The 25,915-nt window shown below is 37.9% G+C and overlaps 3 protein-coding genes across 4 annotated transcripts; 1 reads left to right on the top strand and 2 right to left on the bottom strand.

Annotated features, from left to right (window-relative positions):
* Window positions 1-1,076: 1,076 nt before the first annotated feature.
* Window positions 1,077-13,460, bottom strand: knl1 (kinetochore scaffold 1). The gene is made up of 32 exons (XM_029496318.1): window positions 13,328-13,460; window positions 12,607-12,649; window positions 12,439-12,475; window positions 12,295-12,354; window positions 12,134-12,216; window positions 11,995-12,050; window positions 11,892-11,913; window positions 11,737-11,780; window positions 11,599-11,651; window positions 10,702-11,446; window positions 10,355-10,407; window positions 9,560-10,055; window positions 9,346-9,398; window positions 8,623-9,169; window positions 8,421-8,473; window positions 5,649-8,114; window positions 5,378-5,507; window positions 5,185-5,243; window positions 5,004-5,102; window positions 4,732-4,847; window positions 4,353-4,443; window positions 4,081-4,197; window positions 3,918-4,005; window positions 3,681-3,743; window positions 3,560-3,599; window positions 3,368-3,472; window positions 3,060-3,160; window positions 2,887-2,946; window positions 2,483-2,592; window positions 2,222-2,343; window positions 1,810-1,935; window positions 1,077-1,687 (listed from the first exon to the last, which is right to left on the bottom strand). The coding sequence occupies exons 2-32, from the start codon at window positions 12,633-12,635 to the stop codon at window positions 1,591-1,593; spliced, it is 6,321 nt and encodes a 2,106-aa protein (XP_029352178.1). The 5' UTR covers window positions 12,636-12,649; window positions 13,328-13,460; the 3' UTR covers window positions 1,077-1,590.
* Window positions 13,461-13,713: 253 nt separating this feature from the next.
* knstrn (kinetochore localized astrin (SPAG5) binding protein) lies at window positions 13,714-16,363 on the top strand. Of its 2 annotated transcripts, none has more exons than XM_029497077.1 (9): window positions 13,714-13,771; window positions 14,105-14,178; window positions 14,281-14,416; window positions 14,587-14,616; window positions 14,718-14,817; window positions 14,970-15,084; window positions 15,166-15,227; window positions 15,553-15,627; window positions 15,770-16,363. In XM_029497077.1, the coding sequence occupies exons 2-9, from the start codon at window positions 14,157-14,159 to the stop codon at window positions 15,896-15,898; spliced, it is 669 nt and encodes a 222-aa protein (XP_029352937.1). In that variant the 5' UTR covers window positions 13,714-13,771; window positions 14,105-14,156; the 3' UTR covers window positions 15,899-16,363. The 2 variants fall into 2 exon arrangements, with proteins under 2 accessions (XP_029352937.1, XP_029352938.1); XM_029497078.1 differs by having other exon boundaries at window positions 13,719-13,771; window positions 14,299-14,416; window positions 15,770-16,361.
* LOC115038204 (adhesion G-protein coupled receptor G2-like) lies at window positions 14,990-24,394 on the bottom strand. The gene is made up of 19 exons (XM_029497076.1): window positions 24,320-24,394; window positions 24,153-24,227; window positions 23,774-23,902; window positions 22,872-22,910; window positions 22,385-22,429; window positions 22,171-22,299; window positions 21,951-21,995; window positions 21,601-21,684; window positions 20,619-20,766; window positions 20,082-20,244; window positions 19,667-19,801; window positions 19,463-19,573; window positions 19,331-19,367; window positions 18,937-19,037; window positions 18,656-18,777; window positions 17,692-17,960; window positions 17,518-17,611; window positions 17,164-17,447; window positions 14,990-16,465 (listed from the first exon to the last, which is right to left on the bottom strand). The coding sequence occupies exons 2-19, from the start codon at window positions 24,214-24,216 to the stop codon at window positions 16,311-16,313; spliced, it is 2,154 nt and encodes a 717-aa protein (XP_029352936.1). The 5' UTR covers window positions 24,217-24,227; window positions 24,320-24,394; the 3' UTR covers window positions 14,990-16,310.
* Window positions 24,395-25,915: the final 1,521 nt, after the last annotated feature.

Genomic DNA, 25,915 nt, shown 5'->3' on the forward strand with positions numbered 1-25,915 from the left:
TTTTATAATCAGCTAATAACGTTGGGATTGAGTTTATTCTCACTGGCAACGACTCATCTTCATGCCAAACGATTTTCAAAATTAGAAATTCAATCACACACAGTGAGCAAAACCATCACTTTAAATTTACTTTAAACCAGAAGGGGGGAAAAATCTAATTCCAATTTGTCCTGTTGTATTACGAGCTAATCAAAGAATGAGTTTCATACAAGTTTCATGTAAGTAATGAAAAAATCCTTCAGTGGATCGATTGAAATGAAATGAAGTTGACCCCCTGGCTGAGGTCAGGGGGACCCAAATGTCACTTCAGTCAAACGTAACCGCTGCCAGGACACCCCCATGTGTCCTCGATCTGGTTTGACAGCGGCTGTGGCTCCCTGGGGAGGGAGGCAGGAACTTGTCTCCCCTGATGGCTCACTCAAGGGTGACGGTTTGGAAAGTCCACTTTGACCTTTGACGTCAGCCCTTCAGGAGTGGACAGTCGTTGCCCCCCCCACCAGACGGCCCCTGGACACTGTCCATGTCAGTCATGTGCTGGCTGTCTCAGAGCAGGTTTGGACACAGTAACATCCTGAAAACGTTTTCAGCAAAATAATCAGCTTCTTCAAAAGAAACGTGATGGAGGTGTTTTTTCAGCCATCCTTAAAAATGGGGGAGAAAAAAAAACCAACAACATATTTTTAAATCAAGAAACTATATTGAACAAATGTGGAAAAACCCCCCAGAGTCTGAGGGGTCATGAGTCAATTCAACAACAAGCTGTCACGAAAACGTATCTCCAGTCCGTAAACTGAAACGATGTGAGAACCTGCTTAAAATCCACCTGTGACACGTGGAGGTAAATGGACACGGTTTGTTTCTCTTTGAATGAAAAGGTCATCACTGTGATGGGAACAACAGTGGAAGGTGGTAGGCAGCAGGAGTGTCTGAATAAATGTTATTTTTCACAAGCCCATAGCGCCACCTGAAGTCTAACCGCAATACAGCAAGAGAAAGACAAAAGGTAAGATAGAAGTCAGAGCTGATCATGTAAATGTACAACATCAAAATAAACCTCACATCTAATCATATTTCAGATTCAGCAGATTGGTCTTTAATGTTAATGACACATTACTGAAATACTTCAACACTTTACATATGCTTATTTATCATATTACAAAACATCCCATTCCCTGTAAAAAAAAACACGGCACAGAAAAAAAAGAGGAAGATTTTTTTTTAAATGGAAATCTAAGAACATATATTTTACATTTCTTATTTTCTAATGACTGAAAGAAAAAAAACCTTCAGATGAGAAAGAAACCAATTTACAATAGAGACAATAAGGTGAAATATATTTACATATGTGCAGTTCTGGACAAAAGCTACGTAAGCATGACAGATATTTAACCACCTGCTGAATTATATCTAATTCAGGATCCATCTGATATATTTATAAGTGCATGAATGAATCTGCAGGCAAGTCAAAGTCCTGCTAAATCATTCCATGCTCCCCATCTGGAGGTGACTTTGTAAACTGCACAAGAAAAACCTCAGTCTGCAGGTAGGAATGAAAGAAAAGTACATTTGATATTGTGATATTTAAAATGTTCAGCGGAGTAGATCGTTGTGGATTTTTTTGACAATCTTTGTTAAGACATTCTTGGCCGGACTGTACGAAGCCACAATATCTTCAATCTGCTTGAGCCTGGAAATGCAGTAAAACAATAAATATCACAGTCACTTTACATAGCTCTTTATAACCATTCAGTGATTAAAGGCTTTAAGTAGATGTTAATGTTTCATGCACCCCTAAAAGGTCATACTTACTCTGTGCTTCCAATCACATTTTTAAAGCTCTCTATTTGAAGGACACAGAGGTGGTTGATCAAGCTGACAGAGAAAACCACCTCAAACTTGGAAAATTTCTTGAGACTGCTGAAGATGATGTGCACTCTAGAAGAAGAAAACAGGACGTTATAGTGTGAAAATGTATTTTAAAAAAAATTAAGGTCAAAAACAGATTTTTCAGCTGATGATATGTTTAAGTCATTAATGGTTGTTAACAATCTGCTGCATAGTGACTCATGAAGACCGTTCTGTCAGCTTTGGAATTTGGTACCTTAGCGCTTTGAATCAAAATGTGTCTGATGATTCAAACCGTCATCCTCATCATTCTGTTCCATTTCACCTTTAAAATACTGCAAACGGGCAAAACATCTTTCAAATGAAAAGATCTTACTGTGTGTGGACACAGCTGACGTCCAGGATGTCCAGCCTGAGACCTCCCCACATTTTCAGCAGACGCAGCTCCTCTCCCAGCAGACGACAGCGGCTCACGACCAGGCTGACGTCATGGAGCAGCTGCATAACAGGAGACAAACGTCAGCGGAAAGATACGACCGCCTCTGCTCTTCACTGGTATTTCCAGGAAGCACAATAAAAACTTCAACAAGGTCAGTCATGAAGAAAATATAACATTCTGCATGCAAAGTTGTCTTACCTTTGGCACATGTCTGCTTGTTGGATACTTCTCCACCCATGAGGTTTCACCCTCAACGTACTGAGAGACCAGTTTGTGAACAAGGCGTGAATGGCATTGTGACTTTTCATCTAGTTGGAAAACAAAAAAAACATAAATTCGTTTCCACAAATTTCTAGTTAAAGCAAAACCTTTGGCACTTCAAATACAAGTGGAAATTTAATGTTTCAACAATTAAGATGAGGCATGACGAACAATTAACCACCAAAGATTTAATTAATACAAAAAGGAAATGGAAGCAGCCAGAAAAGTAGGACAATGAGAAATAGACATGAATGAGGATTTAAAGCCCTGCTAACTCAAACATGAATAAAAGTAGTTTGGAAAAAATATGTCATTTGTTAAATAATTTTTTCTTTTCTCACCATCAAGCTGGAGTTTGAAGGTGATGTCAGATATTTTCCTCTCATCCTGATTATCATCATCTGTTCATTCAAAAGAGCAAAAGGGGAAAACAATACTGATTAAAACAAACATTTACACACAAAACAAAAAAAAGTATTCAAATAGGATGAAATCTCAACGTTTTTAATCTCACCTTTGTATGTGTCATATATTAACTGTAGATGCATGGTGTCATGGAGAAAAGTATAAACTGTGCAGTTGTCCTTCTTCTCTCCAAACTTCCATTCATTCAATCTAAAGTAAGAATTGTACAACATCACAACTTGAATTTGTTTCTGTAATATTGCCATAAATAAAGCAGACGAGTCATTAATGAGCAGCTGAGGACAGTATTTTTAAATAAATGGATAGTGGACAACGTTTGTACTACAAAGAAAAGATAAATGACAGCTTTTTGCAAATGCAGTCTTACGTTTATACATGTTTTAAACATTAACCTACATTTCCAGCACAGCCACATGACTCTCCAGGTTCTTTGTTTCTGCTTTCAGTCTTTTGATTTTAGTTAAATTCTGCTTCTTCTGCAGCTCCAGTTCGGATATTTGTCTGTAGCAGGAACAAAGAGAGCAATAAGAAACTATATTCCTGTCAGATGTTACACAAAATAGATCCAAACCAACGTTCTCAACTCACCTCTCGCTGTCAGCTAAAGTTTCAGTGACTTTCCTCATCTCTGTACAAAAAACAAGCATGATCATTTAAAGCAAGAAAATAAACCTGATAAAATTTCTAATAAAAAGTTAGTTGTGTTTACCTTCCTGGCACGATTTCAGGCTTCGTTTGTCTACAGAGCCCTTTTCTTCAACTGCAGCAAGTTCTAAAGGAGGAGAAAACACAGTTAAGGTGGTGCAGCTGTTTAATCTACTGCTCCATCTGCGCAACAGGTCCAGTCCAAAGCTTTCCTTAACTGTCACTCTGTTATGATCCGAGCTATTTATTCCATTCACAATGAGTGAACGGAGAAGGAAACATTTTCTCACTGTGGCCATACCTGTTTCTAAGTCACGAATACAGTCATCCAGACTTTTTCTCATTTCATCAGCTTTCTCAATTATTCCTCTCAACTTCTGTTGCTCCTCCTGAAAAGGTGTCGAATGGCGATTATGTTCAGCATGAAAACACAACAAAGAGCTCCAAATGGTGGCGGCTCTTACCAGATTAGCCTGTACAAGAACTGAGTACAGGACCTCCTTCATTTCATGTGACTGAGCTTTGCTCATCTTTCTGAAGACGTTATTTCTCTCTTTCAGTTTTGCACCGAAAGCTTTTAGCTGTGGATTCAAACAAACAGTGAGGGGTAGAAATATTGATACAATAAAAATGGCATTTCTATTGTATGCAGTTATTTATGGGAAATATTCACACTCATTAAGGTAAGAATTAGGAAAACAAACTTCAGTATAGGAATTTGATTATACCATAATACCTCTTTCTCTGAAGAATTCCTCATCTCCTCCCACAAAGGTCTGCTGACAATCTTCAGGGGTTTTTCTAGGTCTCGCATTCGCACCTTCAACCTGTGGAAGGAAAAGGCCCGATTTAGAGGTTCAGTTCATAATATCTGAGTTTCCAGAGAGCAGTTGAAGTGCCACGGTGAACTTCTTTCATTTTGTGGGGGAAAAAAAAGAAAAGCTTTCCAGATTTCAGAAGTTGTGACTAAAAAGTATCCCCAGTTTTCTTCCCCTTGGAGGACATAAACATAAAGTCCCCTCTTGGAAGTTTGACCTAAGGATAAACAGTTCATTTGACAAACTGAACGAATTGTGTGAATTCGTAGAAATAGCTTTAATCTGAAGCTTACATACCCTTCCACCTTTTCTGTGAGGCTTCGGACATCCGTCTCATATACCATCTGCTTAGGACGGCTGATATGCTTGTCTTTTAATAAATCCATCGGTGTGCGATCTTTGTCTGACAAAAGCTGCAAAAACAAAAGGAAATGTCGTATCATTACATGTTTTTTAAATTAAAGAATGGTATTATAAAATAACAAAAACAATTTAAATAAAAATAAAAAAATATATAAAATAATAATAATAATAATAATAATAATAATAATAATAAAAAATTAACCTACTTTTCCTGGAAGGACGCTTTGCCTAGGGTTATGGATGACAAAGTCTATGTTGAACAGTTTAAAGAACTCCAACACTGTAATGGTGCCATCATCCAATTTCTGGAATGAAAACATTGAAGGCAGCTTAGTAACCAGCATTAAGGTGTTTAAATGTCCCTGACATCTTTGTGAAATAGCACACCTTCTGTACATCACTTGCATAATCTTCGAGCTGAGATTCAAACAAGCTGTGCTTCAAAGCTGAAAAACAAAGACAGGGATTTAAGAAGACACAGGAAAAAAATAACATTGCATGACAAAAAGCACAATTATATCAGTAAAATAGGGTAATCAATGAGCTTAATCCCATCTTTGCGAAACAATTAACAACTTACTTGACTCATATGCAGTTTCACATCTGATGCTGGTTGTGTGACAGCCGCTGGAGCTATCAGCCGTGTGTGCTGTCATGTTTGGAGCTGCGCTGATGTTGCCATCACCCTCCACAAAATGAGAGTGTAATTCCTTGTCAAACACACACACACAGGCAGGTAAAAATACACGTAAAATATTGCCAATCAAAAATGAAAGCATTTGTCTGCCAGTTAACAAAACGTTATTAGTCAATAACGGTTAGAGAATTTGCAGCACTGTAACTTGACTTACCATTTCAGTGGTGTCAGATGCTTTCATTCTCTTCTCATCCTCCATTTTGCCTTCATCTTCCGGCAGAGGTCTCTTCTTTCCTTGGGCTGAGCTCATACAGTCCCCTTCAAAGACATCTTCCTCTAAAAGCTCAATGTCAAACTCAAAATGACTCAATTTTTCAGACACTTTTTGGGGACTCCGTGTGTCCAGCATTTCTGACATGTCTTCACAGCTGCCGAGCTCTTCGTCGTAAATATCACTCACATCATTGTCAAAGCTGCTCATTTGATTTTTCAAGTTGAGAGTCATAGTCTTTGTTTGCTCTCCCACAGAGTTCCCCTTCTTTGGATCACCAGCTTTGGCTCTCTGGGGCAGCTTTGGCTTAAAGCCTCCCACTGAGAGTCTTGACATAAGTTGTTTTGTCTTCAAGTTGAAAGGAGTAGCAGTGACTGAGGCTTCTTCTCCTTGGTTAAGACACTGAGCTTGTGTATTATCTTGGCTATCTCTATTTGCTAAACCCATTTCAAGTTCAGGCTCCTCTACTGGCAGAGATTTGGCTTCATCTTTTGCGGTTTCGTCCAAGTTGTGGTCCAGCTGAACCAAAGGTGGAGTGCAGCTTTCCTCGGCCGTAATGTAAGGAGCTGTATTTATCATGTAGCTCAATCGCCTGACTTTGGACTCAATGTCAGCTAAACTCATTCGTCTAGACTTTTGTGAATCTGGCATGTCAGCATCTTGATCAGCAGCACTGGGAGAACTTTCCAGCTTTAGTGACGAAGACACATCATTTCTTGGTTCAGCAGGTTCTTTCCTGTTTGCAATTTCATTTACGTCAGAGGAATCTGGGCAGTTCGTGACTTCCACATCATTCGGACTGGATGAGCCCAGCGCTTCATTGTTCAGTTGAGAAATTGCCTCCGTTTGGGGTGATGAGTCTTGTGCTGAAGATGCATGCTGAGGGAGGCCATCACTGCAGGTTTGCCACAAATTGTGTCCAGTTTGAGCTTCAGTCATATCCATTGTTACATTGTTTTCTGGGCAGTCTGTCGTGGCTTCATACTGTGGCTTCTCCATAGGAGCTGGAACAAAACCTGGAGCCACATTCTTTGTGTTCATATCAGGCTTCTGCATATGAAGCTCGCTAATGTAGCTATTTTTACTGACACCTCCCAGAGAGGATGGTGCAGGTGGAGTAACCATTTCTGTGATCACTGGTTCAGCCAGGGGGTCACTCATCTTAGATTGACAGTTTTTAATTCCTGGATCCAGACCATGTGCTAAAGAGGATCTGCTTCTCGCTCCCTTCTTCAAAATTAACGATAAATCTGCATCGCCATGAGTGGATGGGATGTTTGATTCCTGGTGTGGCAGAGCTGAGTCTGATACTGCATTGCTGGCAATATTAACTGTGAGGCATTGTGTCATATCCATAGCTGCATAATTTGAATTGAACCTCGTTGTTTTCTCAGATGGTCCAAAGTCCAAATTTTGGTGCGATGTCAGTACAAAGTTAGAGGCAATGTTTACTGTGTGGCTATGTGTCACATCCATACCGGCTTCATTTGCATTGAATCTCACGGTTTTCTCTCCAGAAGCAGGAAAAGTGTCCCTGTTTTGTTGTGACTGTGGTACCAGATGGCTTATGGCCACAGTGTGACTGCGCGTCACATCCATGGCTGCATCATTTTCATTGAATCTCACGGTTTTCTCTCCAGAAGCAGGAAAAGGGTCCCTGTTTTGTTGTGACTGTGGTACCAGATGACTTATGGCCACAGTGTGACTGCGCATCACATCCATGGCTGCATCATTTTCATTGAATCTCATGGTTTTCTCTCCAGAAGCAGGAAAAGGGTCCCTGTTTTGTTGTGACTGTGGTACCAGATGACTTATGGCCACAGTGTGACTGCGCGTCACATCCATGGCTGCATCATTTTCATTGAATCTCATGGTTTTCTCTCCAGAAGCAGGAAAAGGGTCCCTGTTTTGTTGTGACTGTGGTACCAGATGACTTATGGCCACAGTGTGACTGCGCGTCACATCCATGGCTGCATCATTTTCATTGAATCTCATGGTTTTCTCTCCAGAAGCAGGAAAAGGGTCCCTGTTTTGTTGTGAGTGTGGTACCAGATGACTTATGTTCACAGTGTGACTGCGTGTCAAATCAATGGCTGCATCATCTGCAGTAAACTTCACAGTTTTTTCTCCATAACTGGGCAGATGGTCAACATGGTGGTGTGATAACAGTTCAAACTCAGATGCCATGTTTACAGAATGGCTTCCCATCACACCCATATGGGCATTATCTGCAGGGAATGTGGCGGTCTTCTCTCCATATGTAGGTAAAGAGCCCAAATTCGGGTGGGATGGTTCTTCGAAATGAGTGGCAATGTTGACAGTGTGACTTTGTGTAACTTCCATGGGGGCATCATCTGCAGAGAACCTCACAGTTTTCTCTACGTGGTCATCTTTAGCATCAAACTCGGCCTGGTGAAGATAGTCATGAAAAAAAAGAAACATGTATGACTTTTATAGTATGACTATGATGTCCCATCAAAATGTCATTATCAGAGCACCTTTTTAATAATATAGCGCTTTTATAAACACAAGACAATAAAATAGTAAATGACTCCGTTGACCAACAACTACACATACACATTCAATAAACACTAGCAGACATTTAGAATCATGTTTGTTTCTCTTCCATGAAAACATTTAAAAATAACAATGTTGCTGAATCAGCTTTCACAGTAATAAATTAATGCTCCCAAAAATCTGAATCTGAAAAGGTACCTGGTCTCTTTCCATTTTCATCTTCCAAGAAGTCTTCATTGAGTTCTCTATACCTAAATGTGAACATTAGATTTTTTTAAATTATTAAGGGTTAGATGACAATTATTCTTCAGTTTGTGTTCTTATTCTTCTAATTGTCTAAAAAAATAAGATTTTAGCTTGTTACTGACTATACAATTTGTAAGTATTGTTGTTTCCATACCTTTATAGTTAGATGATCTGGATACTTTGCTGTGCTGCAGTTGTGAAGGCATCTCCATTTCCTTCAAATGACCACTTTGGGAATATTTGGCTTGTGTGGGAAAAAGACCCAGCGGAGCATCACCTGTATTTAGAATTCCTAAAATCTTTCCTGTTTGAGCCTCCATATTCATTCTTACATCATCTTCAGGACCGATTAAATCCCCATTAGGTGAATCTCTAATGTTATCCAAACCATGTGCTGATGATGATCCATCTATAGGTGGACCACAAATCTCACCTTCTTGTTTCTTCACAGGGTGAACAGATTCTGACGCTAAGTGGCTGTCTATATTTACGGTGAGGCACTCGGTCATGTCCATTGCTGCATCGTTTGCATTGAACCTCACGGTTTTTTCTCTACATGGAGATGAAAAGCCCAGACTTTGGCGTGACTGCACTTTGAATTCAGTAGCAATGTTGACTGTGTGGCTTCGTGTCACATCCATACAGGCATCATCTGCAGAGAACCTCACTGTTTTCTCTCTGCAGTCATCCTCAAACTTGTCCTAGTGATGAGGATAATAGAATCACTTTATATGATTTAAGATATCAATGTTCTATCATTACATTTTAACAAAGCAAAGACACCATACAAACAAAGTATGCTACCATTTCTAAAAAGTGTGATGATTCAAGTATAAATATATATGAATAATCAGAGTAAGTGAAAAGTTAACCCCACCTGATGCGTTTGCAACTTTGGTTTTAAAGATGGCTTCATTGAGGTTTCCATGCCTGATGTGGAGGGAAGAAATTAAATCATCAAATCATTTAACAATAGAAATTCTGGCTCTTGTGAAGTTGGTCTTTTCACCAACATCATCACAATGTTACAATTTTAGTCTGGTGTTTGATTCTGTTTAAATGAAAATAAGCCATAACACTGTTTTCCATACCTGCATGGTGAGAGCCCGGTGCTTGTTTGCTCTTCTGCCCCGAGGTCACTTCTGCTTTCCTCTGACTTTCACTGTGGACGTACAGGTCTTGTGTGGGTAAGAGAAACTGAAAAGGATCATCTGAAGCAGAGATTCCTGTGATGTGCCCTGTGTGGACTGCAGTCATGTCCATGCTCATGTCATCTTCACAGACATCAGCCATTGGTTTTTCAATGTAGGACAGGGAACTAACTGTATTGGTATTATCTTTAGAGGATGTTGCAGTCGATGGTACGATTCTTTCGATCACAGGGTTAACACTGGGGACATTTGCATCAGAGAGTCTTGCAAGGAAATTCTTAAATCCTAGATCGAAACCCTCTGCTGATGAAGGAGGAGAAGCTAATGGACCATGGGCAATATTAATGGTGTGACTCTGAGTCATATCCATAAATTCATCTTCTGCTGTAAATATTATTGTCTTCTCTCTGCATTCATCTCCTGTGACAAAGTTCACCTGCAAAAAAAAAAAAAAAAAAAAAAAAAAGGCATCTTGTTACCACATAACTGAAAACTTACTCTGAACTAGGTATAATGATATTTAATGGGGATTGAAATTATAATATTTAAATATTTAATTTAATATTAATAATAATATTTCTGATAAATAACAATAACAATACAATAACAAATTAAAGTCATCTCATGCATATAGTTCAATTTTATGATGGTACTTTTTTCATATGTTCATACATTTCAGTTGATGTCAGTTCAGAATGAATTATTATTTCCAGACAGACTAATTAGAAAATTTACCTTGCGTCCTGGATGAGGAATATGTACAGAAGAATCCTTCAAGGATGCTGTACCTAAATATGGAAAATTAAATAAAAGGATAAGTTAAGTAAAACAATTAGAGCTGGAATAATGATTCATTAGATAAAAATTTGATTTAATCATCTAGTAATTGCTTTCAACTTAGCAAATATTTGCTGTAAATTATACCAAAATAAACATTTTTGGGTCTGAAATAACTAACTAAGATAATAAAGAAAATCTGACATTTTATGGAGGAAACAAATCTTCTTTCTTTTCCACATATTGTAAATAGAAAAGTGTAGCAGACATTTAAATAGTAATTTAAATGACAGAGACTTCGGTACCTTTGGGCTCAGAATATCCCAACATTTTATCGCTCTGCTGCTGTTTGGTTTTCAACACCTCTGTTGTTTCTGATGCTCTCCTCTCAGAGTGGGCGTACATGTCTTGTGTGGGAAAAAGACACCGAAAAGGGTCATCGTCGTCATCTGTGTGTCCCAGGATAAGGCCAGTTTGGGCCTCAGTCATATCCATGCTAACATCAACTTCTGGACACAGGACACTTCCATGAAATGATTCCCTGGTTCTCCCGGATGTATTTAGTGACTTCTTTGTCATAGCTGAAACTTGTGATGGTATCTGATTCTCTTTGTCCAAATCAGCATTTTGTGTTTTAATATGGCCAGTGGTGCGGTTTGTCTCAGTGGTGGCTGAAGAAGTGGGTCCACTGGGTTTAGAAAGACTTGCAAGGAAGTTTCCAAATCCAGGATCCAAACTTGGTATTGATGAAGCAAGGTTTCTCTTCTCAACACTTGATTCCACGTTTCTGCCAGTCGGTAGTGACACTGACACTTTGGTCATGTTTATAGTACGACTTAGGGGTGTATCCATGGATGCATCACCCGCAGCGAACATCACTGCTTTTTCTCCACCAGTGGGTAAAACATCAAAGTTTCGGAGTGAAATATCTGCAATACTTGCATCACTGGCAATGTTTATAGTGTGACTGTGGGTCACATCCATAAATGCATCATCTGTAGAAAATATCATTGTTTTCTCTCCAAACTCCCAAGCGTTATCGAAGCTGACCTGGTGAAGTTGAATTACTTTTAGTAAGTGTCATGAAATAGAAAATCTATGTGATTTATATGATAAATGTGATTATAACATAGAAATGTATCAATTTATGTGATCGAATTATAATTAAGAGAGACAATATTGCAAAGCAACTTCAATCTCACCTTATGTTGTTGCTGAGAAGCGTGTAGGGGCGCATTCAAAAGAGTTGCCATTCCTAAATTTGGACACTTGAATTTAGTAATGGAGGGTAATTGCAACACATTGTCTGAACATTTAGTAATAAAAAAGAATATCCCTACCCATGATCTGTTGAGTCCCATCTTCAGTAGCTGCCAACTGGACCCTTATGTAGTAAAACAAACAGTAATGTTAAGAAAAATTAAAAATAAATAAAGAAATCATATTTTGGAATACAGCTGAATGGGTAGAGCTTGAGAGGATTAAGTCACCTTACCTATTCTGTGTGGTTGCTCCTACTGTGGAATAACATTAAAAGGTGCTTAAATTTGAAATATGAATGAATAATTAAAAAATGTATTTGGAAATACGAAACATACCTGCTGTCATTAACTCTAGTAAAGGACTCCGGGCAGGAGGATCATTTTTCACATCCCTGTAATTATAAAGTATTGATTGGGATGAATTATCTATTTGTTTATGTTGAATGAAATTTATTTGGCTCAACAAGTGTCTCACTTTGAAAACAGAAGAACATCATTGGCAGGGGCAAAGCTGACTCTTCTTGAATTCCTTTTTTCCATAGGTCTTGCAGATTCCACCTTAACAAAAAGGTTTAATGTGATAGTTATATATCTTATGGTTAGCAGGCAAAAGTCTCAAATCAAGCAATCCTTTACCACATTTTCCTGTTGCTCTGGATCTGGGAATCTGGCTGATTTCCGTGGTGCTTTCAAAATCTGGCAGGGCAGTGGGCATTTGTCAGTTATATTAAAGAAAAGCACAGATATTTGTATGTTAGTCAAAGTTTTTGTAACACTAACCGAGGAAATGCGCCGCTTGGAGACTCCACTGCCTTCACTGCAACACAGTAAGTATGTTGTTAAGTGAATACAATCACTGCAAGACTTTAATGCAATGGCCTGCAGGTAATGTTTTGGAAGGAAAATGGGAAACAAAGGTGTATTTTCAATGACATTGTTTTTACTCACTCATTCTTTACGGGTTCCTGGGGGTCCATCTTGAACTGCGACACTATGAAAACAAGGTTTTATTAGTTAGTAACTAAGCTTATAAGCTTTAGTGGTCTACAGTTGATGTTGAATTAATAAAATGATGACAACTGTGTGTCTCAGCTCTGTATCTTCTGTGAGAGCACAGGAGAAGTGAAAACTGTAGCCATTTTAAAGTTAAAGGTTTACACACAGCAAACACTGGCTTTTGCTTAAAGTGGTTTGCACGAAGTTATTCAATAAATAAAAATTGTCCACGACCTCAAGTTTGAAGAGGTTCTTAACTTTTAGTGCACTCCATCAAATTAATAACAAGGCATATTTTTGTGTGTCAGTGGACAGAAAATAAAGTTTCCTCTCTTGTGTTTCAGCCAGCTTCATGTAAACATCAGAGGAAAGTGTCTTACTTGAGTTTCATGGAAACATACTTCACAGTAAAAGATGCTGAAATGACCACCTCGTAAACATGCAAATACTCTGACTTTGACCCTTCTCAACAAACCTGATCTACTGAACAGAAAAACCCACTTCATCCTAAAATCGCTGATAAGTTCGTATTAGACTTGGTTGATGTAGAAAACAAACTCAACATTGCTGGCAGGAAAAAAAAGAAACAGACTGAAAGCGCATTTATTCGAATAAAGCTAATGTTAGCGAAACAAAGAAACGATTAAAAACCAAAATACATTACAGCACATACCTTTCAGTCGTTACAAACAACTCTTTCCACGTTTTAAATGGAATGCGGTGTTTGTTATTAGTCTTTAAATGACTCAAAATCCCTTTTCATGTCGTTTATTCGTGCCTGAGCAGGGAGCTAACGTCAACGAGCGTTTGATGCTAACGTCCAGTTTTGAATTTAGCCGCCCCGGCGCATGCGCGTTGTAGCCTTGAGCGGTTTTATTTCACTTTTAATTTGATTAAAAAAAAACACCAAAAAAAAAAAAAAAACCCAAAACGCTTTAGGAAACAAAGTTGATGTCTTTCCAATGTCACAAATGCGTTGATTAAACATCCCAGATGGAGTTATAGTAAATGGGTTTACACCGGAAATAACGTCATGCGACCGGAACTGACCCCAGAGGGCGGGACGTTTTCAAAAAATTGACTGTTGACAAGTTTCCTATTAATCGTGTCCAAAAAGGTAAGAACTAAAGTTATATCACTGTACTGTGTCGCACATTGTGTTATGTTTCAGATATGATGAACTCTCAACTCACTCCTAAGCACTTCTAAGTAGACTTTGTGTCGTTAGTTTTGTGCGTGTGTGTGTTTTTGTGGTGAACGAGAAACGACATTCAAAATATGTCAAACTTTATTATCAGCTTAAATACAAACACGAAGGTCTTCACACAAGCTCGACTGTCGGATATTTACAATCCATATAAACACAATCTCTTTCCCTAACTAATCCATCTTGTTCAAACAAATAAATAAATGAATGTCTTATATAATAAACTCATCATTCTGTATGCAGTTTTGTGAGTAACGCAGGAATCCTTTACATTTCTGGCTTTGGAGGAAGAAAAATGTCTTCAAAAATTCCAAGAGGTGAGCAGGAGTATTTTATTATTATTAGTTTCACTTCTTATGACTTTTAATCTTGATTTACTGAAGTTATTCATTGATATTTTTATAATTTTTTTCCCCCAGGTACGCATTTGCCTGCAGAAATGAAGAAAATGGGTCATAAAGTTGAATCCAAAGACACTGCAACCGCATCTGCTACAGCAAATGGTGCCCAGAAATCAGACGGCATCCTCAAAGCTCAGAGGGAAAATGTACAGAGGTAAGAAAAAAAGCTGTGTGCCACTCAATAAGATGGTTTTATTCAGGTATTAGTTTCACTCTGTGTTTAACTCGACAGATATTACAAAATTTAAGACACCAGGCGATACACCTGCTTACGTGCCGCACGTTTCCCTCACAGTTATAGTATTACGTTCTTTTGTCTTTCAGGAAAAATATTCCACCCAAAGTTCACAAAGGGTAAGACCTAAACGATACAGAGTCATACATGGTACAACACATCGACATGATGGAGTGGGCTCTGCGCTTGTTTGATAGCTTTATCTTGCTCGATGCCATAGGGTCTCCACCAGGTATGGGCAGCAGGCAGAGCTTAAGGAGCAAAATCAGCATTTAATCGCTGTCAATGAGGAGCTGCAGAAAAACCTCATGGAGACACAGGTGAGTTGAAAACAGAATAAGTTCTTGTATTAATACTTTAATACTTTATTTATGAATAGTGAAGCTCCTGGTAGATGAAATGTCAATAATGCAGCATTTATTTTTGTTTTGTCTTTAAAATGTGCTTTACAAAAGCTCTTCTTCTGTTGTAGCAAAGGTTAGCTGATTTGGAGCTGCAGTTTAGCGACCTTGAAAAGGAGAATACAGAGGTACATAAACAGCTGAAGGACTGCCATGTTCTCCTTGTTGCAGCAAAAATAGACCCAGGTGAATAAGTATCCTTGGTTTTCAAAGGTGATTTCAATGTGTGCTGGATGAATACTAACATTAATTGTCATTCATTGTTAGTATTAGGAGAAAGAGTTGGAGAAGCTGCAGAACAAAATGAAGCTCAAAGGAAAGAAGCTGTGGTACATATATTTATTTGAGTTTACTTATGTCGTGTTATGTATATATATGTGTGTTAGTGTGTATATATATATATATATATGAAATTCTTGATCAAACTTAAAATGACGGTACGTTTAAATTTAACTTCCACAAATAAAAATCCTTCAAATGGATATATAGAAAAAAATAGATGAATTTGTTCCATACTTCATAACCCCACCCGTCCCACCAAAGAAGCAACTTCCCTTTTTCAAAATACACAATAAACTCAGTCAACACACACAGGTATTTGGATGTCATAGACAAGGCCATTTACTCTGCACATCTTTCCTTGTCTCTGTTTAGAGAGTCTCCTCGGACCTGCTAAATGAATTAAGGACATTTGGTGATACTGCGTCACGGCAACGTGCTCGTCTGGAGGTGAGTCAAAAGTTGTGATTGAAACTTTTGTTTTGACAGATTTTTTCTTTTTTCTATCTATTTATTTTTCTCATTAGATGGAGACAATTTTAGTGATGCTTGGAGTGAAAATTTAAACCTGCCTTGTTTTACGCACTTGCAGGAAATCCGAACAACAATGACAGACCTCACTAAGGCACGAGAACGCATGATCCAGGAAAGGGAGAACTTCTGTCTGGAAACTGCAGAAATGGAAGAAGCTTTAAAGGAAGCTGAGGCTCTCTTACTGTAAAAGTGCGCCGTAATCTCTCAATTGAAAATGGAAACAAAATTTGTCTATATTAATTTGCTTGTTTTGGTTTTTTAAATGTGATTGAAAAACAATAAAAAAAAAAATCCTCATGTTACTCATCTTCATCTTCATATTTCACTCAAAACACATTTCTGTGTGTAACTTCACCAGCTGACAGACATATTTATGACATGTTAATTCAAGCAGAACAACTACAACTAATATTATTATTACAATTGTATATACTTGAAAAAATAGGAAAAATATTATTGGCATATTGTTTTTGCAGCACTATATTAATATGATATATATATAATGATATGATATAAAATGATATCCTGTTAATTCCTTGCACTTGGTTGTCCTTTGTTCACATTGAGCGTGAACTCTTCATCATCCATCTTTCAAGGCTTCATTTTTTGTTTCCCGTATTGCTGTATGGGTTCTCGAGGACATCAAGGCCAGTTTTCAGCGTGCTGACGCTTGACGTTTTACTGGAATCCGTAGTAGTAGCAGTGTTTGTGTTTGACTTGCTGGTCCTGTAATAGTAGATGAACAGGAAGAAACCTGCCAAAACAAACACACATAGTCAGAATAGACTGGGTTTTTTTTTTTTTCATTCTATTTTTTGTTGCCGTGTGGTTTTGGGGCTTTAAAACAAATACATTATGTGTATATAAGTCCTAGGTCTGATTGACAGGTTGATTTGTTGGGGGATTATTAACAACTAAGTAGGCTCAGAGCAAAATAGATTATATATTACTAATTATTTTCATTGCGGCTGTTTATTTATCACTATCAGATCTGTAGCAGTCGTTAGGTCGTACTGAAAACTTTTCAATAAATAAAAGTAAATACGTTTCATTTTGGTCTTTAAATGAATTAACTGATACTCTGTTTCTGATATGCGAGTTGTGCAGGAGATGAAGGTAAACACGACTGTGGAGTCATTCCTCTGCACACCGATCGTGCGAATGAAACTCTTCTTTGATAGCTCTTTGTCTGCTTCTGCCAGCTGCTGAGGGAAATATGTATATATGCCTTCTAAATATGCTACTGTTCTCTGGAGCAGGTGGAAACTATGCAAATGACACAGATGACAACTTTTCTAACCAGGAACGGCTCTATTCACTTAGCACATCTAACCTGTTCACAAAAAAAAAGACACAGTCTTTGTACTGTGATTGTTAATGTTTAACACACCGATATGAGTAAAACTTACTGGTTGTGGGTTTGACAACAGGATCGGATTCAGATGTGTTTACCTTGAAAAGAGTTTAGGACTGTGAAAATGTAATAGGAGGGGATCCGTAGGGCACCGTAGGCGAAAAAGGCAAAACCCCATGTGATTCCCAGCATGCAACACAGTCCCAAGACTGTTGCCATACTGATGCCGTTTCTTTGCACTTTTGTCTTGGCAAGGTCAGCTCTCCTGAGACGATAGAGCCAGAACAGCACGACGATGAAGGTCGTGAAGGTGACGAGGAAGACCGACGCATAGTAGCCGATGTTGACGATGTAGTGGACGTCGCTGTCTGTTATCCAGCACCTTGGGACAGAAGCACGTGTCAGTACTGCAAAACAGCAAATTTCTGAGTGTCAACATATGAAACACTCACATGGACACGTTGTCTTCAACGTTTTCGGTGTGGATGATTTGTTCACCGTATTTTCCAATGATGAGCAGGAGAATCACAACTATACTGGGTATTGCTGGAAATGGCGAAGTCGATGAGCAATTAAAGTGTCAGATCAAACAGCAAAGGCAGGTTAACAGACCGACGTGAACTTACCCCAGCTGGTGACGGAGACCTTGAGTATGTAATGAGGGATTTGAATTTTGCCAGCATTGTACAGCTGCAGGCAGAGGTGGAAGGCCTGCGTGGCAAACCAAGTGAAGGTGGCCAGCATGAAATAGTGCATGGCAGCTGCCATGATCTTACAGCTCACATCGCTCTTCATTTTGGCCACAAAGTTGTTGATCAGGAAAGTGAAGTTAAGCCAGAACATGGCTAAGACGATGTGGATCAGGATCCTAGTGGATTTGTTGGCCTTGGTCCTCCTATGAGGAGAGATAAAACAGCGTTGATGTATTGCTTTTTAGAGGTTTGTAGTTATAGAAATGTGACCGTACATGGTGAGCTGCACGAACTGGTGCGATGGCATGATAGCATTTTATTTGCATAAGGCATTTACTTGGTCAGTGCATTTTAAATAACATAACCTCCCCAACAAGCTGCTATTCACCAATGCTATTTTGCTTTTGGGAAGAATGCGATATATAAACAGCCACAGTGTTCTGCTCTTCTGCAGGTCAACCTTATTTACATGACCTTTCAACATATCAGCCACTGCGACACGCAAAACTTTTATTAGGTCTCCTCGTATGTCGAGTGTTTGACGTATGTTCTTTCCACTATACAGGGTTAAGTGATGTTCTATTTTGAAAGTAAGACTGAACCCATCTGAGACAGTTTATCTGTTTTTGTAAGCTCAGATCCTCCTTAAATCCTCCTTAAATATAGAAGTGTATAAAATCTAATTGACAGGCATGTATTTATAAGAAAAAAAATTCTGATTAATCTAATTAATCCTTTTGCCCTTGCCTACCCTCTGCATTTCGGTATGTTTTTTTTTTTTTTCATGTGCATTTAATCTTATGAAACACGGTGTATCGCATCTACTTGAGCAGAAAGTGCTGTATAAAATAAATTAAAGTGAATAAAATAGCAATAGAGAGAATACAGTTGTTTTTACCTAAAAAGGAAATGCATAAAGAGGGCAATGCTGAGGAAGAACATGGAGAGGCCACAGCCAACTTGGGTGATGGTGGTCAGCCTGGCCAGGTCACCACTAGAGATCGTTTCATTTAGGGGAGCCTGCAAAAGTAAAATAAAAAGATAAAAATGATTAATCTTAATTACTTAAGAGTCCAAATCGGTCCAGTCGGCTTACAGAGGAATACACATTTCTATTAAACTGGCAATTAAAGGAGTGAAGCTTAGCATAAAGTCATGATATCACAAAAGAAGTCACACCAGCAAGATGGCAAAGAACGTCAGATGTGAGCACTGGCATGTTATGTTGGTTCCATTTGTCACTGTCTCGCATCCATCATTGGTCCAAAGGGGTTTAGTTCCTGTGAGATAAGCGGTACATGTCAACAGTGCAGAAAGTGGAGAGTCAAGTTTTTTGTATTCCTCATCGCAAATTTCTGATTGTTTTGAGGGTAAATTTTAGACATTGGTTTAACTTCAAATGTGAAACATAATGGAGAAAATGGGATGGAGATAAAACATTTTGTCAAGTTTCTACTTAATTTTTATGCCATTTTGTAATGAATGACAGGAATCTACGTTACAGTTTCAGGTATCCAAAACGTACAAATGCAAGAATTTCATTATTTCACATTAATAGCTGAACCTTACATACCGGTACCGTTCCATGAGTGACATTGTGGCAGCCCTGTCTGTAAATCGAACAAAGCTCCACTAAGAATCTGCTTCATTAGCTAAACCGAACTTAACTCAAAGGGATGTGAATAATGATTGTGCACTTTCTTACATATTTCATTTTCCAGAAATTGATTTTTATTTTATCAGTCAGATTCTTGATGGTGCTTCCCATTTCAATGGCCATGACTTCATTTTCTAAGATATTGCTATTCATCTCATCCTGGAAAAAAAATTGTGATTTCCACAAGATATTGACACAATCTTTATCGTTCATTATGTATCCATCAGTGAAAGTGAAAGTGCATAGTCTTACCTCAGCCATATTCAAGAATCGGAAAACAGCTGCAAAGGGTCCGCTACCCTTTGAACTCCTAGCTTGATCAAAAGCTTCTTTTGACACTGTAACAGATCTTGAAAAGTCATCCAGAGTCTTTTTATTTTGTATGATCTGTAGAAAAGAATGCACAGTCTGTAATGAAATGCATTATTTGAACTTTTGGTTAATATACATCTAGCATCTAGCATTACGTGGTATTCTTTCATTATGATTACACCAGCATCACCAGCAAAGTACCAGTGAAACTGTTTTGTTTTTATTTTTCAATCACTTGGATCCAGCATTTTTCTGTCCAAAATATATCTTATAATGAGGACTAATTGTCAAGAAATTAAGTGGAATGATAAAGAACGATGAATGAATAAAGGTCAAATCAGAGTAATGCACCCACATTTATGTTTTCATCTGGAGACGAATAAGCAAAGGAGACTTCCTCTATCGGCTCACTCTCTGTTTCCTTCACAAGGATGCCGGTGATTCCCTCTCCTGCTGACAATGCAACTGAGGACCCATTGAGATTTGATGCTATATTCGACATTTGATCCATTACTTTGCTGTTGAGAGATGAAAGAATATTAAGGCCTTCTGGATATGAGGTATCATGTGTGGAACAGTAACACGTTACAACATGAATACAATTCATCATTTGTGTTGTTGCCATCGTTTTGGCAAGTACATGACTGCACAAATACATTTGCCCTCAGGAAGTTCACAGAAAACGTAATTAAGTTTGTAACCAAATCGCATTTTCTATTTCTTCCTCTTAATTAAAGTGACCTTCTGTAGTTTCCTAGTGAAAAAGTCTTTTTTAGACTTTAGTCACAGCCTAGTTTGCTGTTTCTCCCTGATTCCACATCTTAATGCCAAATTAAACTGTACATCCCTTAAATACGTTCAGTTAGGGTTAGGGTCATGATTTGTTTCCTACATAGCTTCAACTGGATCAATTTTTCCTTCTTTGGATGGAGCTGGTTTATCCAGGGCCATCACCGTTTCAGGTTTTTTCACCGATTTCACACAGCTGAAACAGTTTATTTCTGGGGCTGAAACGTTGATGATAACTCTGTCTTCCAGCTCTGAAAGGAAGGGGCATCAAAATTTAGTGGGTTATTTTCATCATGTCAACATTTGGTGTTTAAGGTACACAGGTGATGCTCCCCAAATCAGAATATTGTGGAAAAGTTCTGAGTTTTAAGAAATCGTTGATGGTTGCATCTGTGGCCCTGCTGAGGCCTGACTGAAGTCCGGGCTGCCTTGAAGGCGGTTTTCAGCTCCTGACAGTGTTCTAAATCTTCTCAAGAAGTTTAAGGTCAGGCCAGTCGATCAAGAACTGTGTGGTTGAGAGGTTACTGCAGTGTCCCAGGTTCTCAGGTTCTCTCCCGTCGGTCACCAGTCCATCACAGGGCCAACACACAGAGACAGAGACCAACAACCACTCACACTCAGACCTAGACTAGTTAACACAAACATGAGAGGAAACCCACACAGGCACGTGGAGAACGTGGCCCCAGGCTGGGAACAGAACCTGCACCCTTCTGGTTGTGAGGCAACAGAGCTAACTGTTAATTCACTGCTCTCTGACCTCTTCAGCTTTGCCTGACAATCCTGTTGAGGCTGCTTTTGCACCTTTTTCCTGTCAGCCAGCCCTCTCGGTGATTCCCTTGATTCGTACCTTAGCATTTATATTGTAACTCAAAATTAAATATTCAATTATTTTGAGATACTCAATTTTTGCTTTTCATGACAAACCAACAAAAAAGTTTTGAAACATTTCACTTTACGATTTGATATTAAAATTTTTTGAAATGCAAGAAAATGCACTTTTCCACAATATAGTTTTTTGGTGAGATGCACCTCTCAGTACATACAATACAATAATAGAACATATCTATTATTTAAAGAAAACTTACCAGGTGTGCAGAAATTGTCATCATAGCCTTTTTCTTGACATTGTCTTAGGAATTTTCCTTTCAAGCATCTAACCTGGCATTGACCTGGACACATGAATGGAAACACTATTAAAATGTTGCATCCACAGTAAAGAGGAAACATAAAATAGACTTAGCTAGATGAAAATAGCTGGTTTTATGAGGAATATTCAATTAAAAACAAACTAGTTTTTACTGAACTCAATCAGAGATTATTCTTATTCTCATTATTTTTTTGTTTCCAATTTCAAAATTATATTTAGATACAACAATAATTAACAACACATAATACATATATAATGTAACATACATCATTAGACGTATGAACTTACCTTTAGAATTGCAGTTACATTCAGGATTGTTGTCACATTTTTTACCTGGATTATAAATACATAAAAGTAACAGTGTCGTCAGTTTCATTCTTTAACAAAACCTTTTTAAATACATTAACTGGACTTTTCTGATACCAGCCTAATTACAGTATAGTGTAACTTAAATTGTAACATTTTACACTGACAAGTGAAAATATAAAATAAGTTCATGTGAAATCACCTTCCAGTTTAGCACTGCAATTTTCCCCAAACAGGACGTACACACGCCTTAGACGTTGTTTGCGTAAGTATAGAAATTTAGAGCCATTAATATTGTCCATCCATTTCGGCCAGTTTACATCTGTGTTGTCTGTTAATTGAGAATACAAATATAGTTTGATTTTTATTCAGTTGCTTATGAAAGCTTTACAAAAGCTTTGATAGGTTGTACTCACTGTCAGCTTTGCCGTCTTTTTGCAGAAATCCTATTTTAATAATTTCTGAAAGGAATTTCAAACATTTCTATGCAATTACTGTAGAAATCAGATAATAGATTTAGTCTGCTGTGTATCCCGTCACAATGCACACACACACACACAGACACACACACACACACCCCTTTTCCCATAGAATTCAAGACGTCAATACAACTGGATTCCTCTCAGCTGGCGGGCTTACATCCCCATTCCTCCACACAAACACACCCCTCAATACAACAAGAGATTCTCTAAAATATGACACAACCCATGTACATTATAGTTTAAGATGAATCTGAAATTATTGTCATTTAAATAAATAATATGGTTTTGACTCACCGTTTCCACTCCAGATTGTTTCATTTGTCAATATGCCTTTGTAGTTATCAGGCACAAGTATTCTGACATTAGCGTTGGTCCAATAGCTCTACAAAAGTTTTACAAAACTTTGATAAGTTGTACTCACTGTCAGCTTGTCTTGGCCAAAATCCTTCCGAAATCATTTCTGAAAGGAATTTCAAACATTTCTATGCAATTACTGTAGAAATCAGATTATAGATTTAGTCTGCTGTGTATCCTGTCACAATGCACAGGTCATGATAAGGAGCCACATAAAAAATATATGAATGTGGCTTTTATATATCATATCATATTTGATAACAGTTCATTAACTTTTTAGTTATTTCTTTTACAGAACAAATTCATCCCATAATGGTAGCTTTGCTGTCTAGAAGCAAGCATGAATCATTGTTGATATACGTAATTTGGCACTACATACATTCAGCTCTCCTTTTAGATTGGTCATATAATCTATGACTAAAAACGAACACAGTTACTTTTCAGACCAAACAAGACACAGCTGAGGATTCAGGAACGGTCTGGCTTTTTCATGGGCTTCTGGTTAACCTACTGTGGGAGTTAAAGTCACGTCATTTGGACCTTTCTGTTTCATCGGAACCTTGAGCGCGTGCACACACACAACAGGACAGGTTATGTACAATGAAAACAGCCATCGACACAGACCAGACACACAAAAACAGCTATCTTCTATCTCAGATTCAAACACTGTGGACACAAAAATGTAACAAACTCCTGCAAGACAGCAAAAATTAGGACTAGTGACTGCACACACACACACCCCTTTTCCCATAGACTTCAAGACTTCAATACAACTGGACTCCTCTCAGCTGGCGGGTTTACATCCCCATTCCTCATTAAATAGAAGTCAGGTTTTCATTAGCTCCACACAAACATACCCCCTCGATACAACAAGAGATTCTCTAAAATATGACACAACCCATGTACATTATAGTTTAAGATGAATCCGAAATTATTGTCATTTAAATAAATAATATGGTTTTGACTCACCGTTTCCACTCCAGATTGTTTCATTTGTCAATATGCCGTTGTAGTTATCAGGCACAAGTATTCTGACACCTCCATCCCAAAATTCTTCACTGTTTGCCTTTTTTTGTTTTCGTTTTAAGACTTTTCCAGCTAAAAAAAAAAAAAAAAGAAAAAAGAAAAAAGAAAAAACATTATAACATCAGATACCAAATGAAAAATGCAGCATGCTTCAGGCAATGTGCTTACAGGTTATTGTAACCACTGTTTAGGTTATGAGTTTTACTGTTGTCTATTTTAATTTTCTAAGAATGCCTTTCTATTACTGAATGACATAAAGATAAAACACATACACTTGGAAATCAAAACAGCCTTCATGTATGCAGGACTCGGGTCTACTTACAAACAGGAGGAATGCACAGAAGGCTGGCCAGAAAAATCCACGCTACCCAACGTCTTTGCTTCATTTTTCTCACTGCTGTGGAAGAAGACTAGCAATTATTGTACTTAACCTCATCTTTCAGAAATTATTAACAACAAAAAAAAAAAACTAGCTATTTTAGTTCCTACCTTTCTCAGGACAAAGTAATGTCAAAGCACTGAAATGCAGCAATAAACAAGAGCAACTGAACCAGATAATTAATGTTACCCAGCTGACTTTGCATAGCTGCCTCCTGCAAAAGAATTTGTCTTGCAAATTCTGAGTTCCCGAGAGTCCCGAGAAGAATTCATCGCTGTGACGTTTAACTATGCAAAAAAAAAAAAAAAGAAAATAAAAATAAATAAATAAATAAAAATAAAAATAATATGCTACTTAGATGTACATGGATTTATGTAGAAGTTAAACACAAAAGTGATTGTAGAATGTAAAAAAAAAGTAAAATCTTTTATTGTAGTTTTCAAATGTAAATTAATTGGTAAATAATAAAGAGTAAAGATATTCACTGTAGATTTAAAGTTACTATAATGAAGTTACTTAATAAAAATAAAACATATTGAGACTTTAATCTATGTTTACTGCAATTAAATGAACCTTTATGATCAACATTATGTAATCCTTCTGAAACAATACAAATTACAGACTCAGCCAAATGGTAAAAAATGGAAAATTGGTTGGGTCTAAAGCGTCAGTATGCAGCAGAAACAGCTGAAAATGATTTCAGGGTCAAAGAAAGCTGATGTGAAAACCAAAACAAACTGGCTAGTTGAAAAGTCAGCTGAAAGAAAGCTGGATTTTCTAAAGTTGAAATAAATACGTATCAATATTAATGTTGGTCCTTTGGTTTATTATCCAGCACAAACGAGGAAGCAGCTGAATCCTCAGACGTGAATTCTTCTGGTCTCTCCTGCTGAACAAAGTACCCTCTGGTTTTTTTCAGCTGATAAGTTCTAAATATTGACACAAACGTACATGTATACATATTTCAGTAAAAATTTCCATTTCCTGCAAGAGTTTCTTTCTTGATTTTTGCCCCTGCTCAATTTGTGTTTGTTCAACTCATTCAGGCTACAGACCTTGTTCTGTGATACTTTCTGCGCTGTTTGAAGGCTGAGCCACTGAAATAATTAATAACTTAAAAATAACTTCAATAAATAATTAAATTCATTTAGAAGGGCTCGAACACTCGAACAGCTCAGGCCTGGTCCGGCCTGGTCAAGCAGGGCCGGTGAAATCATGCGTCCGTATTCATAATGAGAAGGGGCGGGGCTTACACCGGAAGTGGGCGCGGTTTATACGAAAGTTGTATCTTTAAGCCCAAAAGTGAAATGGGTTGATCAGAAGGTGTCATATTTATTGTATATAAAAAAAACATGACTCGGTGAAGAAACGGTGAGAACCTACATTCGGGTTAGGGTTAGGGTTAGGGTTTTTACCCCATAACTCCATAAAGTGGGGCAGATTTGAAACGGTTGGATTATAAAAAAAATTTGTATTGTGGATGTAGACTAACTTTTTATCCACCAGGTTACAGGTAGTTGGTACTTCGATCATTTCTCCATAAAAATGAAGGGGCGATGAGGATATTTGAGTTTTTCATTGTACCGTATTTTCCCCGGTACAGCTATTAAAATAATGTTTTAATCTTACACCTGGATGTTTTTTTTTTTTTTTTTTTAATGATGGCGCCGATTGTGCCACTCTTCCGGTGGGCGTGGCTTTGAGGA

Source organism: Echeneis naucrates, chromosome 24 (assembly GCF_900963305.1).
Source record: "Echeneis naucrates chromosome 24, fEcheNa1.1, whole genome shotgun sequence".
NCBI lineage: Eukaryota > Metazoa > Chordata > Actinopteri > Carangiformes > Echeneidae > Echeneis > Echeneis naucrates.